The sequence below is a fragment of the Brachionichthys hirsutus genome, chromosome 17 (assembly GCF_040956055.1).
Source record: "Brachionichthys hirsutus isolate HB-005 chromosome 17, CSIRO-AGI_Bhir_v1, whole genome shotgun sequence".
Classification (NCBI taxonomy): domain Eukaryota; kingdom Metazoa; phylum Chordata; class Actinopteri; order Lophiiformes; family Brachionichthyidae; genus Brachionichthys; species Brachionichthys hirsutus.
The window spans coordinates 2,573,957-2,592,470 of record NC_090913.1 but is presented as its reverse complement, the minus strand read 5'-3'; the positions used below and the strand labels follow the sequence as shown (position 1 = coordinate 2,592,470).

At 48.4% G+C, this 18,514-nt stretch overlaps 1 protein-coding gene across 1 annotated transcript in view; it reads right to left on the bottom strand.

The window, feature by feature from the left end:
• kcnq5b (potassium voltage-gated channel, KQT-like subfamily, member 5b) overlaps positions 1-16,855 on the bottom strand; it is a 35,751-nt gene extending 18,896 nt beyond the window's left edge. Inside the window, exon 1 of the mRNA XM_068750565.1 lies at positions 16,515-16,855. Within this exon, the coding sequence (XP_068606666.1) occupies positions 16,515-16,855 (341 nt within the window). The remainder of the gene's footprint in view (positions 1-16,514) is intronic.
• Positions 16,856-18,514: the final 1,659 nt, after the last annotated feature.

The following is an 18,514-nucleotide window of genomic DNA, read 5'->3' as shown; positions in this document are numbered from 1 at the left end:
CCTCATGCCAAAGAGGCTGGTGTGAAAATATTGGCAATGTTATGAAGCTAGACACAGACAATATATATTCTTATTATATAATCTTCTTTCACTCCTTTGCAGCACAACAACAAACACACCTCTGAGAGAAGAGCGGGCTTCTGGAAAGCATAGAAAGCCCTTCACAGATGAGGCGGCGTATGGATTATGTGTCTGAAACACTAGATAGAAAAGAAAGCTGTGAGCTAGGAGTGAAATAAAGACATATTTCAGCCGCAACAGCCCAAGAAGGCAAAATGAAGAAGCACAGAAAAAAAGAGACTATTTAATCCAGTTGAGGCCGATGGAATGTATTTTGGACTCTGGAAGTAGAGTTAAAGGTGACGGTCAATGCTGCAAATGAACAGGAATAACATCCGAACCTAAACTAAAATATCCAGAATGCAAAGCTAGAATGAAATAAATCCACACACATATCAGCCGCAGGAGGACAGACTATCAAACGGAATAAAAGACATAAAGCAGGACAGAGATCACCAGATCAGTAGACGGATGCTGAGCTGAGCTGACTTTATAATGGGCCCTCAAAAAGCAACAGAGACCAGAGGGTGAAATGTCTAAACCCCTCAACAAACCGGTTGTGGAAGGGAACTGCTGTGAAAATCTGCCTCCAGTCAGAGGTGGCAGAAAAACATCTGGTCCTGATTACACTACCCGCTGAAGCGCTCTTATTTCCGTCCCTGCTTCATCAGCCGTTTCCGTACACCCTGCTTTTCTCAGCATCCCTCGTTCAACATCACTCTCATTTCGCCTCCCTTATTCTCCACGCTTTCTTTGGATCTTGTGCGGGAGTTTTGCTAATCCCTTCGAGGTGTCTGCGATTGTGCCAATGCGAGCAGCAGCAGTCCCATCACAGCGGTCCGAAGAGAAGGGCCCCTTCCGTCCGATGAAGCCTTTGTTGTAGTTCCGTTGCTGGCCGATGATTGACCTGCCCCGACCGCTGGACTCTCACCCTCACCACTCCGGGTGATGACACCCACAAGATGGGACAGATCAGACATACAAGGTCGCTCATACGAGAGTCGATTGCCTCGTTTATCAAAACGGGTGTCCCTCAGGGTTGCGTCGGCTCCCCACTTCACATTATCCACAAATGTCCCTTACAGGAATCCACACTGAGAACTATGATACAGCAATTGTTATCCTACCGCAGCGCGGGAACAACCCAATGGCCTATCGCTGGGACATTGAGCCGTTTGTGAAGTGGCGCTCCACATTGCTGCGAACAGCATTAACTCACCAGAACAGCATGGTAAGCTCATGAGATGCAGGCCACAGTGGCTTCGGAAAACCTATCCCCTGACATTTTCCATTCATAAAATTCCTGGAATTGAGAGGAAGGAGGGAAAACAAATCAGGCTGTAGCCTGGTGTCTGTTTTTTTCACGTCTGCTTTATTATTATTTTTTAAATGTTGCTGTGATTGGCAGAATGAGGATTTAGCCATATGCTTTCGCCCTCCCATTCTCCACAGCCGCCCTTTGTTTTTCCTATTGACATTAAATTGCGGTTAGAAATCAGTGGCTTTTACGACATGGAAAGATCTTCATTACTCCGCATATTACCAAGAGCCCATCCATTGATGGAAATTTCCGCATCCCCTCACTTAGAAAAGAGAAAAGATGTGGCTATGATTTCAAAAACGGCTCTTTAATCTCTTCCCCAAATGCTCCTTTTTCTCCTTCTAGTTATTAAACTCTATGACAGACCACACAATGGTTTTCAAACAGAGCTGGTAAAACAAAAAAGGCAAATCAGTTCCCTTTTGTAGTTTGAAATTCTTTCAGGTTTGTTTTTCATTCAGTAATTAAAAGCCCCCCAGGTAACGTGCTACCACTGCTGAGCCAATCGACGTGCACTGTACGCTAATCACCCAACTACTTAGTTTTCACCCTGAGCATGTTTTTTTTTGTAGTTTCTGCATGTTTCTTCTGAACGCCAGTCTGTTCGTTATTGTCGTTATTGTTCCTGCACGTTTTTGATTTACTTATTAAAGACATTACAGTTACACCTACTAGCCCGGCTCTCGTCACAAATACAACCACATGCAGTACAAAGTGAGGCACACAAAATAATCAGCCTATAATTCACGACGGAGGATCGTCAGGCAAACTCGGCTTTGAATTCAGGTGAAGTATACTGCTACAAAGGAAGTATTTTAATTAAAGCCCTGAATTTAATATCAATACCAGCATCCAAGAATTTGTGTTTTGCATTCTAGATTAAAACGTGTATTAAATGTAAGAGATTTCGGTGTCTCTGCTGACTCAGCACATGGAAAGTGTTGCCAAAAGTTTGAATCTCATCGTGTAAACTGCTGACATGAATTCATTTCATATTTCCACGCGCCGTCTCCCGGGACCTGTGTGGAACGGGATGTCTGTTGCTGCTGCACATCACTGTTAGTTAGAACAATGCTGTGGTGATGCAGGTCTGGTGGGTCCGGTAGCCTGTGTATCCGCTCTGTGTCTGGGAGCAAAGCTCATTAGATTTCACAGAATGGGGCCCATTATGAGCCCCCACCGGATACGGCACCCGAAGCAAATCCTGTCATGGCTCAGATATGGGGCTAAGGCTAGCATGGGGGGCTAGTGGGCAGCTCCGGTGTTTGGATTAGCAGATTAGTACTCCTCACTGATGGCTGATCTTGCAGGATTAAACACAGACAGCAGAAAAGCCCTAATGTACTGGAATGAATAGAAAGTTAATATGAGCAAACGCTTTCCCCCACATGCTTGCCTCTAGATTTGAAGATAAGTGGAGTTAAATAACACTGATCCACAGTATAACAATCTCCTGTTTGAAGTACCAACAACGTTTCTGGACCGGGATGCAGTTGTTTCATGATGTCCGAGTTAGGTTGTCTACCTTTTGTCATCTCACATTTTCCTCAGTTTTTTTGTTTCTGTCATTTTATTTTGTGTCTCAATTAGTATCTGAGTATTTGCACGATGGAACACCTTTCTAGGGCCCTCGGTTGGGAAATACGCCACAGAGCAGCATCTACTGCATGTCTGAACGGGCTCTGCCTCAAAGAGAGACTGGCAAGCTGTCAGACAGCTCAGGAGAGGGAAGCAGTGCTCTGCGTTCTCTGTTGTACAGTTTGGATGGAGTGCTGCTGACCTCAACTGGGGAGAATAGATGACGGGAGGATCCTCAATCCTCCCGTCAACACATTCTCCATGGAGGATTCAGAGACTTGGGGGGGGGGGGGGGGGGGGGGGGGTTGAGGGGGTTGTTGGGTTGTCCTGGTTGACAAACCTCTGCATCATCGCATGGAAGTCTGGGGGCAGCGCCTTCGGATTGTCAGGCTGGAGCGGTGGTTCCGCTTTAAAATGGACCTGTTTTGTGGCTTTGGAAAAGACACGCAACCAAGTCCTTCTTGGGGTGGGCTCCAACAATACGAGGTATTGGGCATGTTAGTGGCCATTTAGTCATTGTATGACCAGAGCGAGAGTTCGGCTTGCCTTGCCAGCTATAGGTGATGGCTTCCGGCTCATCGGAGCTGTGTCTGGTTCTTGTTCACAAGTGAGGGCAGAATGGAACCAGAAACTGATGGACGAATCAGAGGAAGACGTATGGAAGGATCCGTTCGTGTTAATTTCAAAGAGAGTCTTTACTCGGGCCGTGTCAATGAGTTGTTGATGGACTGTTAGCATCAGATACAGGTAATGCCGTACCTTCATGCTAAGTCATCTCAGCTGTTGCGTGTTTGCATCTTGTTTATTTAGTCAAATACGGTCCACGTTGGATTCTTGTCAACACCTCCTTTACTCAGAATGCTCTTTGACTTCCTGAAAATTTCTGAGCCAATTCCGCTTCAACAACTTCACCTCCAGTCTGGACTCCCAGGCAGTATACAGAATATCTGCTGCTGCTCGGGGCAGACGGCCTTTAAGCAACCCCTATGGTCCAAATTCTATCCACCAGATTCTTGACAATGCAAAACTGGTTTACGTGTTAAGGTGCTTCAAGAAAACAACATTTTTGATGGACAGAGTTTCATGCTGGAGTGAGACGACCTTGGGTGGGGGGGAAATTAAAGTACTGTATGCCTGAGTGAAATATTAGTGAGGTGGCTACCGAGTAAGGAGAGGATTATTTGGCCAGACGGCTGGGGCCACTCAGGGAGGCTCACTGTCTAGTGGCAATAAAAGAGGAGCAGGCCTTAAACTGCGAGCACAAACTGTGCAGGGCAGACTGGAAGTCGAAGAATTTCCGTCCCGGTGTTTGCGACTGAAAGCAAATGAGCTTTTGTGCCAGGGAGAGCAGCACTCTCTTTTTCCACAAGGGAGAAGTCATGGCACAATTTGCATGTCAGCCAACCCGCAACATTTGGCGACAAATTAGTGTATGCGTGACTGCATTTGTGCGCGAGCTAATCTGGTTAGCAGCATTTAGCCGAGTGAGTGAATGCACAAAGACGCGCGCATGCATCAGTGTTCATCATTAGCGTTTCCCTCCTCAAAAAGTGCAGGAGCGTGTTCGGAACAGAGACGAGGCAAGCGCAGAGCAGAGCTCGTCAAAAATCACAGCGCCTGACGTATTGATCTGCAGAATCCAAACTGCCGTGATATCAGTCAGACAGACGGACGCTTTGCTCCAGCTCTGAATTACAGTGGGGAACGTTGGATGTGCCATCATTCATTTAATATTTTCCCCGCTGACCACTGAGGATTCTTGGATGCCTGCAAGTGCTACACGTTTATTGGTTGCCTTTCAAAAGTAACGCCTCCAGTGATTACCGTCACACACTGCGCTTGGCATGCTGGGAGCGCATGGGTGCAACTGGTAAACAGGCTACCGGTGTATATGTGCAGGAAAATTAAAAATGTATTAATATGCCGAAGGAGCAGACATTTCAGAGGACAGAAATAACCGGCAGTGTGGCAACGTCTCACCTCAACTCTGGGTGCAGTTAGCTGCAAGAATATATGGGCTGTGGCCAGCTCTTTACGGTCCGACAAGGCCTCATTATGTACGATGCTGTCTGTGTGCCTGGCTGCCAGTCCAGACAGGTGGGAGGAACGAGAGAGAGAGAGGACAGAACAGAAAGGATGGAGAAGACATGGGAGAGATTGGTAAAGTGGTGGAGGTGAAGACAAAGGACGACGCATGGATGAGGAGGCGGCAAGAGCTGCGGGTCTGGTAAAAGAGGTTCGGCTCGTGAGAGGAAGGGGAGGAGAAGGTAACTCCGGAGGCCAAGACAGTAAACGACTGTAGCAATGTTTGTCTTTTTCCTCCCCCTCTCCTTATTTTCCGTCTGACTTTCACGGTCATTTGGCAAAAACTGGCTGGGACCACCGGCATGTTTCCACTTGGTCGCCTGTTTATGTGTCCGTTTCCCCGTCTGACTACAGGTTCTCACCGTCTTCCCGGTTCCACGCTCAAGTTCCTTTCCTGTCTGTCTTTCATCCTTCTGTCTGGCCGGATGACAGTTTCTCATTGCAATCGAAATCGGAAAGCAGAGCCCTTATTTTCCCTCCACGATGGTCAGGGCTTCCGAAGGACCGAACTGATGCACCAGACAGACACGCGCACACACACACACACACAGGTGTGTCTGATACATGAAGTAAAAAGGAAACAAGCACAAAAGAAACAGTTTTAGCTTATGCTTTTCTTTAGATAAGTTACACTTGCTGGTATAGAAATAACAAGTTGCGATGCCGTCATTGGAGCAGACACACAAATGACTAACTCACGATGGAAGAAAGTGAAAGGTAAAATTCATTTCCTCTCTCGAGCCAGCTTCGCCATGTCTCCATTAATTGTTAGGTTTTTGGGAGCAGCTCAGTTGAAGCACTTTCCTGCACACCCAGTTCTCAACACTCAAACGCTTTAACAACCTGCAGGAACACAACATAAACTCCAGATGCAGTTTATTATGGTCTCATAACTACCAAAACAGAGCAGGAGTACCCAGACAGAAAATAATTTGGTGAAAGTTTAACCAAATATAATATTTCAAAACCAATAACCAGCTGAAAACTGTCAAGCACAAACTCTTATTTTATACTTTTTAAAGTACATTTTCCTGTATAAACATGACATCAGTCTGGATTGCACCACAAGAAAGCAGCAGCAAGATCTTTTACAGCAGCATCTGTGAATTATATTTGCCATCAAATGCAGTATAATGTGAGTTTGTGGTTCCCCAGCATTTCCATTAGGCAACACTCTGGCTGATTGGAAAAAGAGCAAGAGGGGGAAAATGTACTTGTGTGTTTTTATTTGTATAGCGAAAATAAGAAAAGCCATCAAAAGTCGAGCACAGACCGTAAATGTTTGACCTCGAGAGAGGCGTTAAAGAAGGGGTCAAACACTTTCCAGTTCCCCTTCGACTTACAGTAGGTGATGAGAACACAAAGACAACATATTTAACCCAAATCATTCCAAGATTGGCCAGCCTCCAGAGGTTAGACAGACCCTTTGACAACATCTGTGAATGATCCACTTTCTTCGAGAAGAAACCATCTGACTATGTCAAACAAATAACTTTGTAATTTGTACCATCTCACAGACACGTACACAGCAGGATGAAATGATCCCGTAAGAAAAAAACAAGAACAAGAACTAATCACTAATTAGAGTATTATTATGATTAAAATAATAAAAATATTGCAGGTAAACAAGGCAAATCGTTTCCAGAGGAGAAGCCGTAAAATGATCATTTTCACAATTCAAAAAATGACATGACTCCTGAAGTAGGAGCAGGCATCAGACTTAACACTTCGGATACAGCCCATTGCCTTTGGAAATTGGGCCTAACTGTGATCTTAGTATGATGGGAACACATCCAGCGGCGAGGCTGCACTCATTCCCTCTTGCACCTGTTTCTTCATGCAATGCTCACTTTCAGAGCCCTGAAACACCTGAAAGCAGCGTTGCAAAAATAATCTCTCATTACGTTGTAGGGAAATAAGTTCGTACGCAACAGTTTCATCCTCTTCAGCTTTAAAAGTCTTATCAAACAGAGTGTGTAGGAGCTGCTCCTCAAGGCCACGGTGTTTGAACAGCTTAAATCCTTCCAAAGGTCAAAGCAGTCACGTGATCCTCAGAGAAGCAGAGTTTAATAATAATAATGCATTGATTTTATATAGCGCTTTTCAAGGCACACAAAGACGCTTTACAGTGTTTGTTTTTTTGTGCCACACCATTGTTTTTTCTATCAGCGATGCACAGACGTGTGTCCATACATTCCCTGTATACATGACCCTTCTTCCAAAAAGGACGGCTTGTGATCCGATGAAAGTGATGGTGCTGATAAAGAGGCTGTTTTTTATTATAATGGGCATCAGCGGCGCTACGGTATTCGCGACAGGCCACTTATCATGAATATTTAATGTAGCGGCAGGATGTGAATAAGGACAGCGGCAGCTGAAAGAGACGGCCGTATCTTTGTGAATCAGTGTGCTCTGTAGGGAGAGACCGCGTGCCGTTTCGCCGTCTTAACAGTTTTGACAAGAAGGATTTGTCATTTTGATTTCTACAAAGATTGCAAACAGAGCGCCTATCTTTTCAAAAAGCAATACAGTGATAAGAGTTTCAGCACATATGTTAGCCAGCGTTAGCTCGTGCACGGCGACAGTCTGGCAATAGCATTTAGCAATAGCCGAATGAAAGTTACAGCCAAGACAATGAAATCAACCACAGTTATTTCTACATTTTAAACTGTGACAACACCAGAGGTCGACCAAACGGCATCGGTAATGACGGACGAGCAGCGGCCGCCGAGTTCCAGCTCCTGTTCTCAAACAGTGATGCTGGAAAGCAAAATTGAATCAATTCCAAACAATGCATTTGTCGCTCCACTGCGTCTGACTGTGAAGGATACAGGTGGCCCTCGGCGCCGCTGCAAAGAAAGAGCTATGAAAAAGAGAATATTAATACTCACATCTCATTTACCTGCGGCCCCTGAAATCAATCTGCATGTTTCAGCAATACAATTCTGTCAAATGCAAATCGACAGAAAACAAATTATGATCTCGCATCGAGGCACTTACTGAGTATTTAACCAGATATATTGCACCAAGATGCTGCAGAGATCAGAAGCCCCCCTATTCCCCCAGTATAAATATTTAAATGAGATGCCCAATTTGTGTGAAGGAGATTATTGGAAAGCTACAGAAGCATGCAGATTCTCCCCATAGCCCGGTTGGAACCATGTCATGCACCAGAGTAAATAACTTGCAGAGATATTAAGTCTTAAATTAAAGCGGAATCTCATTCTTGTTCCCTTTTGGCAGCTTTTTGGCATTTTAAGCCGTTGGCGTCAATGCATGAGTAAGACGAGGAATTCTGCACGGCATGGCGGCGGTTTATGCAACCACTGGAAACCCGACCATAAGGACAAAAATAAATCCAGGGGAGGTGAAAGTAAAGAGAAAGTTGAAGAGAAATTGTCACATTTGTGAGAGGGGAGATTTTGCACGCTTGACATCAGACAGAGGTTCGACAGCGATGGTGCAAACAAGATAACGCCGGAATGTGTGGCTGGCCAAACTGAAAGGCTTATCTCCTTCGTTGACTGGATTTCCTGTCCTCCTGTTGCCTTGTTCGGTTTATGTGCAGCACGGCAAACAGCCTGACTGTTCCCGTCAACGTAATATGTTGTTCCAGCATCTCTGTGGTTTTCAAAAAGAAGAAGACTTATAATCAGGCAACAGAGACCAACCAGAGAGAGATAGATAGAGAGATAAGAGGATCTGAAAAAGACGACAAATTTCTCCACAGGTAACCTCTAAGACTCACAAAAGCCTCCGAACACCCTCCAGCAGGTAGATTTGCACACACTGCAGCACACAGCGAGATGTGAGCGGCAACAACCTGCGCTTGTGACTCAGCAGGACTCGATATGAGAGACCATTAAAACGGCATCGAGCACCTTTCCCTCCCTCCGTGCTGGAACACGAGATGCATCTGCATCAAAGTGTGTATGCTTCAGTCTCTTCTCTCGCCTCACAGCCCCGCAGACATCCCATCAGAGCGCCGCTGAAGAGTCGCGCACACATTTATGACTCACTGCTCTCCGGCCAGAGAGAAAGAAGGGTCCTTGTGCGTTCATTAGTTGTACTGTACGCCTACACAGGGACGAGCAGAGGGATGGAGAGATGGAAGGAAAGAAAGATACAGCGGCGAATCGGACAGAAAGCCACGACGGCGGCAGGAGTTCACCCGAGGTAATCCTCGCTCTGGAGAGCCGGTTGGCGCTAATGGGAGCTCAGGGAGTAAAGCGCTGCAGTGCCATGGAGATATGAAGCATACGGAGCAATGTCATCCACTAACATCATCGACCAGGTCAGGGTTCAAGTCTAACTACGGAACGGCTCAACCCCCTCAAGGAGATGTAACCAACTACTTAAACACATGCTGAAATTAATCAGGGTTAAAAAAAGATCACATGAAGATGTGTTTTCAGGGGTAATATAATGAGATTATTTAACGCAAACTGTTTTAAAAGAACTTTAGAATGAAATGTTATTCTATTAGAAATGTTCAAGCAGAGCAACCTCTAGCAGTCACACTCCGCTCGCAGGCCACACGCACACATACATTTGTCCTTGTCATGAGGCAGCGGCGTACCGGTGGGGACACTTCATCAGGACACCTCTGAATGCACACACAGCTGACTTGATTTATTTGCTATTTAAAAAAAAACACAGTTTGAAAAGCATGCCTGACACGCATCGCCATGACGATGGATGAAAACTCATCACTTCCCTCTGGAGTGGCCCTTCCCAGACCCAAATGCTTCATCAGTCAGCAGATCAGCACCACAGCACATAAAGGAATAAAACAGAAAACAACACGCTGTGATTTATTGAGACGCAAGACCTGCTGCAGTGACGGCTTTCAAACGAGAAGAGGATGGAGCGCATTCATCTGCAAAGAATGTTCACCTTTCGGGTAGCTCCAAACGCCTTTGCATGTATGACAGGAGCACAAGACCCAACCCAGCAGGAGCCGACCCTGCCTCAATGCATGCTGGGAAAGCCACCGGTTCCGTTGCAGTTTGTCTGTACGCTTATTTTGAATGTTTAGTTGTCCTCTCGGCTTTCAGGCCGGGTTGGAACAGGACCCCCTTCCACCGTCTCTACCTTCTGGGCTACCTGCAGTCCAGGTCGGCCAGCTATTATTTCTACCAGCCCATCCAAATAAAGCCAGCCAGAACTGGCCTTGGTGCCGACAGCAGTGGTAGCGGCGAGTTTGAGGAATGGGATCTATTTTTGAACCTGCCATTTTGAAGCATGAACCCTCCTCAACTCCTCGCCTCCTCCACCCCCGCCTCCTTTCTCCCCTGGCATCCCATTTCCCTGTGTAATTAGGCTTTTAATTAAAGCTGTGGATGCTGAGAGGATGAATGCCTACAGTCGGTCCTGCCTCTTGCTTGGCTTGCCTTTCTCTTGCTGCACAAAGCTGTGGAGCCGTTCTGCGACTCTCCAACACAAAGACCCAGAGATCATTTACGCCGAGCAGCAGGTTGGTGAATCTGGCCTATGAAAATCAGAGTATTACAAAAAGCATGCATGTGTACATTAGAAAAAAGAAAAACAATTCATTTCTCCTCCACCGAAGGGTTTGATGGGGGGGATAATGAGGAGAAACAGGCAGTGACAATAGCAAACCTGGCTTTTCCCTACAGAGATAGCTTAGCACAGAGAGCAAATGTCAGGATCTTCCTATTCCCAGGACAACCTACACAGGGAATGTGTGTCTGCTGCAAGGTGGATCGGCACTCCATGATCTGCAGCTATGTTATATAGATATACTTTTGCCATTTAAAGCGTCTTCTCAGTTTGTCTTGAACACAAACAGCAGCACATGCTTGCCGTGTTCAAGTAGTCTCGCTTTGCTGCCGTTTAATGAGCGACAAACCGACAGCGCTCTGCCTCACACTGCGGACGCGGCACCGTAAAAGACCACGCTTTCCCTCTCTTGCTGTTCAGCTGTAAGGAGGAACACACTTCAGAGCCACCGCACCATATTCTTACATTTTTACGCAAACATCTGAGCTCTGCGAGTTTACAGCAGTAAATTAGTCGACAGCGCAAAGCCGCTTGTCTGGAGGCGAAGCGTGTAAAACGCTGGATGCAACCACCCTCAGTGGCAGTTCTGCATCTGCCCCCCGACGTGCAAGACTTCCAGACACTTAAATCCTTATAAACGCCTGTAAGAACAGAGGGTGGGTCCCGCGAACCCGACAACACTGCGTGTGTGCGTGTGTGTGTGTGTGATAGAGCGCCACTAGGTTACAGGGGAGGGGGCCTGATATGATGCAATCTTACTTATTAGGAGCCGTCTGCTGGAGTGAACGCTCTTCTGCTGTTGGAGGTCGTGACTCCGTCCATGCCGGGGATAAACAGAGGCCGCCGATCGGGACAGGAAACAGCTGATCCCTGGGTAATTCTTTGGTTTGACTGACACACACGACAGTAAAAGTGATTTCCCTTTTCTAAAGGGTCTGTGTTATCACAGCACAAAACAAAACACATCTGATATAGGCCTTTCGTTCCTAAGAGAGGGCGCGCGCACACACACGCACACACACACACACACACAAACACAAAAAAAGATGGGAAAGACTGGTTTGATTAGGCGATCAGTCTCACCACTCTCAGATTTTAACTGTGACATGCTGAGAATTAATTCATCACTAATCGGTGCACGCGTGTTTAAATTGCAGCGCCAAAGACGGGTCGCTAATGGACGCCAATCGGAGGAGGTCTTTCAGGACCCGGCAGCAGATGGCTGATCGGGAAGCTGCTTGGCATGCATTAACGCTCAGCCAGGTGCAGAGACAGAACAAGAGCGACCTCGGTCATTCCTTTTGCCGTTAGCGGATGCATAAGCGATGCAATCGGTGCAGGAGTCGTTATGCGGCGTCCTATTCATGAGCGGCTCAGCAGAAGCGGAGCTACCGGCGTGCAGCGTTTCTCAGGTTGAGAGGGGACATCCATTATGGCTGCGAACGCTTTTGTGTTACCAACGGCTAGAGATTGGCTGGTGCATTATCCCGCGCTGGTTTCCATTAAAGAACGAACGATGAATAAATGTTTGAGGATTTAGATCAGAAAAAATATTCATCTTCTTAACCGCTTTTCCAGGAGCATTACCATTTTGCGAAGCCTCCTCACATGACACTGATGCTTTAACCTCCATAGCGACTTCCTCAAAAAGGAACCCAAGTCCGGATCTCAGCTCGTCTTTGTTTCGCGCTGTAATCCGACGTTACGCCGTCTGACAGAAAGACACGTCTTCCATGAGAAAACAGGTCGTATGTGCCACGCGCTTTACTCACGCCTGAAATTCAAACCGCATTTTGGGTGCGACATGCAGCTGCTGAATCGGATTTGACCATCATGCATGATTTCTGGAGACCTGAGTATTCCGTGTTACCTGCTGATTGTGAAAACTGAGGCATTGTGGGAGGCAGGGAGAGACAGAGATTGTGCTTGGCCCACATAGAAAGAGGCTGTTTCACTGTGGAGCGGTGGAGGAGGAAGGTTAAAGTGGTGGGGAGGGACAGAAGGGCAGCACAGCTGCCGTGCCGTCCCTGGGGGGTAAAGCAGGGAGGTCAGGGGGCCTCTGGCCGGTTGTGCAGGGGAATGAACCGATTCTGCATCGCCCTGATGTGCCCCATCACCCCTCATCCCAGCTGAGACACATCTTCAGAATGCACGTCATGCTTTGGGTGCAGATGGTGGTAAATTCTTTGCCCTTGTGCAGAACCCTCCCCCCCCCCCCTTTGCATTATGGCAGCTGTGGTGTGCAGCCGATGTCACGCTAGAATAATGCACGCCAGTACTATTTTCACATTGAGAATTCCTTTCCTGAAGCTTTCCTCTGCTTCTAGGAGTCTTTGGGTGTTGCTGTTGAAGCTGAAGTTGTCGAATTTGTTTTTTACAAACACAGATTTTCACTCTAAAACCAAAAGCACACCCTTCCTCCACACATCGACGGTTAATCCCCACTAACTGAAACCCAGAGAGGGAGATCTGGGATCCAGTAAAAGGAAAGGACACTGCAGAATTTAGATGTTACCGGTGAGAGAGAGGACAGCGGATTGAAGGTGGAGACGGTTGGGTCTCCGTTTCATTCTGCAGGACGACCACCCGTCCCGTTCGGCCATGCAGCATAACCCTAAAACTCCCCAATAGTTCCCGACCAGGCATCCTTTGACAGATCGGTGATGATGCTAACCAGTCATAGAGCATGTGGGACAGAATCTGCTGCGTGTCATTCCAGGTCGGGGGGGCCGACTCAGTGTGGGAGGCCTTAAAGTCAGGCAAGCAGGTGCTGCTTAGGTAAACGATGTTTGTCTTAGCTGAATCACAATGAATGTGCATCGGCGTGTCCTGAATCAAACCCTTGTCTTTTGTGCTTCCAGAGAGGCCATCTCTGACAACAGCAAGGGGGGGGGGGGGACTCCCTCTGGGCAAACGGCGCGACTGAAACACGACTCCCTGCAGCAGGGCAACCACATCAGCAGCGGCTGTCCTCCGAATGCATTCAAACAGGTTCACATGCATAGATTTAACAGGTCCATGTGATTGAGCCGAAGCGATACGCAACTGGAAAACAGAGTCTCGTCTCAAATCCTAAAGCGAGACAGGTGGAACGAGGACGTATCCTACATCTCACACCTCGCAGAGAAATAAACAGCTGGTGGAGCAAAGACGTCCGTCTGTCCGTGACAGAATGACAACACACTGTGATGCTCTTACTAACGCTAACAGCGCTGGATTGTGATGAGCCATCGACATTTCTCCTGAGCGCCACAGGAGCCTACATCCTTTGCTGCGAGCACAATAAACCGATAGATGCGGAACAAGATCAGAGTTCACGTCGCCGCTCCATGCCCATCACCCACGGCCAGCTCTGAACCCAGAGGTGGAGGAACACTAACCCCCCCCCACCCCCCGTTTCCTGCCCCTGAACATACTCGCGAGGATAAGAGCTTGTTAATCCTGAGGTGAGATGAATGGCAGCACTGTGTATGTGCGTCTGCAAGCAGGAAGGAGGGTCGGCTGGCACCCCGGGCACAACTCGGCACAAAGGCCGGCTCAGTCCTGTTGCTGTCGCACGTAGGGGAAGGATTTAAAAATACGAGTGTGTGCAGTCGCTGCAGAGAAAGCTGCAAAGTGAAGTATTACGGGAGATGATCAAACACACACACAGCGACAGTGTGTGGCCTTAGGAGCTGAAGAGGCAGAAGCAGGACTCCGATTTGAATGATCCATAGTGCCGGAGTGGAGATGAGCTTCTGTTTGACCGTATTATAGTCGTTAAAGCCAGTAGTGTGTTCACCAGCTGTTATCTCTGCCCCCAAGTGTCCAAACAAGACATTGCAGGAACATTTTGCGCTCCAGTAGTTTGTATGGTGCGTAAGGTTTCCGCTTCTCTTCAAGGAAAGATTTTGCATGCAATAGTCACAGTACCGTAGTTGTAAACCTTAGATTACAACACGCAGGCTTCTTACATGACGTGGACAAGACGGGTCATTTACATGCAGAACATGTAATCCTGGGGGGGATGCTCAAAGTGCGACTGGATCATCCGCCGTTTCACCCCCGAAACAATTAAAAACTGGAAGAACTCAGAGAGCGCAGACCTCCGCCAAGCAGCTCGTTCCCCTCCTAACTGGATTCACACCATCCACATGGTGATCTGGATCAGCACCAAAAGGTTCTACATAGTTCTTGATATCTTTACACACCAACCATGAAAAGTAATAATAAATCAAAATTACATAATGCAAATTTTAAAAGCCAATTTCAACCAAAAAGGGGGTGAAGAGAAGAGTGTCCCATGGAGGGGGTGAAGGTGGCCGCCAGATGGAAATCTGTCCCTGGCTTCATGTGCTGAGGCTGGGCCTCCGGGGAGCGCCGGCGAAAACACACGACGGTTTCACCGGTGGCGCCGTGGCTCCCGTTTCAGCTCACAGCCTGCAGGCATGAAAGAAAAGCGTTCAACTTCCCAGCCAGCCAACCGTGCACGAGAGAGAGAGAGAGAGAGTTTGTGTGAATCAGCCTTTTCATGAAACAGAAATCAAATTTGCCTGCTATGGCTCCTGTAAAAGAGGGAAATGAAAGTCACACCAATTAGCTGGCTGACCCCTGTGCAGGTCACGCCGTGACACCATCACCCACAATGGGAGAGTTTGGGACGTGCAGTTTAAGCGCTTTCACCTCTAGAACGCATGCCTGATGAACTTTTGTTAACGTTTGACACACAAAAGGACGACAGTGTTGAAGCGTACAGCCTATATTAACATTTGTGCTGTAAAACACGCCATTAATCTAGCTCAGACAATATTCATCAGGCTCCTGGGCCAATCACAGCAGTCCGAGTCTTCAACAGCAGCTGCTCTTTAGGAAGCTCTTTACAATAAAAGTAACCGACAGCTTCCGTCAGACGCTCAACGGTTTCATCGTTACGTGTTTCTCGTTTGTCATCTTGACTCATCTAACGGCACAGGAAATGTACCAAAGGGGTGGTTTTTGTGTGTTTCCGTCCAATCAAGGTTGAAGTCAGCGATGATATCGGGGGAAAAAGCAAACAAAAATACTGAAACAAACAAACAAACCTGTGCTGAAAATGCGGAGTAGAACTTGGAGATAAAAAAGTGTAGCTGCACAGATAGCAGCAGACACGCGAACAACGGTTGGTGCTCTCTGGTGAGCATGTGGCTCAACTTCCTTCCTCTCGCTGCAGAAACAGACACGATTCCACAACGGCAGTTACGGGCGGGAAATCAAATGCAGCTGGTTGGGCGGCCAAAAGCAACACAGGAAGGAGCAAAGCGCGACACTGAGACCAGTAACGTGCCCCCCCCCCCCCCCCCCATAAAGGGAGATTCGCCTGGAGCTGTTGGACGACACTGCAGACAATGCAAAATGACATCAATAGTCCACGACAGCATCAACACACCAAACCAGAACGTGGATGCTGCAACGAACCGATCAATGATCCGCAATATTCAGGGGAGAGGCCGAGCCCCCCCCCCCCCCCCCCTCAATCCTCAGGTGTGCATCAATGGTTTCAGATGTTCCTGACTCCTGAACGTCACATAAATGATCTTAAATGTGACCCCCCCCCCCCCGCTAGCCTTGTCGCTGCATTATTACACGTTTATTAGGGCTCGACTGAGCATCCACAGGAGAACGTGGAGAGTCTTGGGCTCCTCCACAGACAGGCTGCTGGATCGAACCTCCACCTGCTCCTCAAGGTGTTCATTCAAACAGCCAGGAAAGTGAAGATGCGCATTCCAGCTGCGCGCCGGTGACGCTCAGCGTTTCGGCTCTCGTTTTATAGCAGCATCATTTACAAAAGTGACAAAACGATGCGTGAATCAAATGTCAGATTCAAGCTCCAGGTGTTGCTTTGCGTCGCGGGGTGGGCAAATCAACAGGTGCGCAACAACAGATCTTCTCCACAGTAAATCCTGCAAGCAAATTATGGAAATCAACTCACACGAACGCGTGGTAGACGAACGCCCAGGCTCTCGGTCGCTCCAGCACGTTGTAGAGGTAGTTCTGGAGCCGCCGGTAACGCACGTTTCTCCGTGCGCTCTGCGCGCTGTAGACGAGCGGCTTCCCGAGCAGGCTGAGCCGGGCTCCCTGCTTCCCCCTCAGGCTTTCCGAGCCGGCAGCACCTGCAGCGGTGGAGGCTGACATGAAACAGTCACCCGTGCTGTTGATCATCCTTCGTCCGGACTCGACATCCTTCTTGCCGTAGATTTCGTCACAGTGGGCCGGCGACGTCCTCATCCAGAGCCCGGCGCCGCCGTCGTCTCCGCTGTGGTTCCGGGGCATGGCATCACCGAAGCGGGCACCGAGTGCGCCGAGCTCTTCTCGAGCACGCGAGTCCCTGTGCCTAAAGCGCACGCAGCGATCACGCGCAGTCTAACAGGCTGGGACGGAGAGCGTTTCCGAGAGCGGGGCAAACTGCTTTGACCGCCCTCCTTCCTCTTCATCAACCCAAAATCTACCCGCGCGTAAAAGCATCCACTGCGAGCGGCGCTGTCCAATCCGCCGGACCAACAGGTTAGACGCACCTCGAGTCCGTCGGAGCCGGAGCGGAGGTATTTTTAGCTCTCACCGGGCGCGCGTTAAAGCCTGTTGATTCTAATTGCGCGTCCACAGCTGACGCGCATCTTGAGAAGAAGGACCTCGATTTAACAAAAACGCGTACATTTGTGTTTTTGCCATCACGTCCAGCCTTCACGGTTTAATGTTTCATGCGGCAGGAGACGTGGAGGTGGCTGCTCCCAACCCCCCCCCCCCCCCCCCGAAAGGAGTGATTCTGATGACTTTTCCACGTGGTCGGCTGCAAAAGGGACCGACGTGGACGGCCGGCTCAACGCACTCACAAAATGCTTCCGCCGGATTGCCTTTGATCTGAGTGGCTTTTAATTGAGTCGTGTGTGTTTTCTCAACGTGACTTCAGTCCCCTAATCTCATTGTGTCGCCACGATGAGATGACAATAAAGGCTTTCTCTTCTATTCTATTCACAATACGTCTCTAGAACGTGCTGGATCATCTGTTGCGCTGCTGTCACTGCATCCACGTGGCATTAAAGACACATTTACCAGATTACTGTGGCGTTGTGCGTTCTGCTGGCACTGCTCTGAATCCTCTTGATGGTGCACATTTCATCCACGCTGGTATGTGTGTTCTGGGCCACTTCCTTACTTGAGTTCCTGTGGCTTCAAGTAAAATCAGCTCTAAATATGTGAAATAGCCTACCCCACAGCGAGTGGGCGAAGGTCTGAGCGGGTGAACTCTCACATTCAGTCTGCAGATGAGCGTGTGTCGGCCTCAGTGTTCAGATGAAGCAGCTCCTCCTGTCTTTAACGTAACGACTGCTGGTGGCTGCAGCTCCAGACATTTGGAGACCCACAGTCCCGTTCTGATTGCAAACCCTCTTTTTTTGCTCTCAGATCGAACTCTCTCTGTTTAATCCAGCTTCAACACTGATGAAATATAACACCACCGAAGTTTACCCTTTGAGCCGATCAGATAAATCAGCTGCACTTCCTGGAAGTAGCGTGGAAGCTTGTCTCGACCGCCGACGTGCACCCTCCATGCTTCCTACACGGAGGCTGTGCGGTGCGATGAGGAGGCCCGTCGGACTGCAGATTCTGTTTTTTGGGGGGGCAGGGGGGGGGGCTCTGCTTATTTAGCAAGAGGGGTGTGGAACATAAATCTCCCAAGCCCTCCGTTGCACTTGTGTGGTACCAGAGGTCAAACATGAGGCCGCATTAATGCAACTTCCTGCTTGGTGCGGCGCGCTGCAGCAAGGCCGAGACGTGCGCTGTCGTCCCGTTGCAATGCACAGCTGTCTTACAAATGTATATACAAAAATACATGAGGCTTCTGCTTAAATGAACTCCACCTCCGCTGCTGCACATAAACAGTATTTCACGTTAGGTTGACTGCAAGGAAGGTCAAATGCCGGTAACACGATTCAT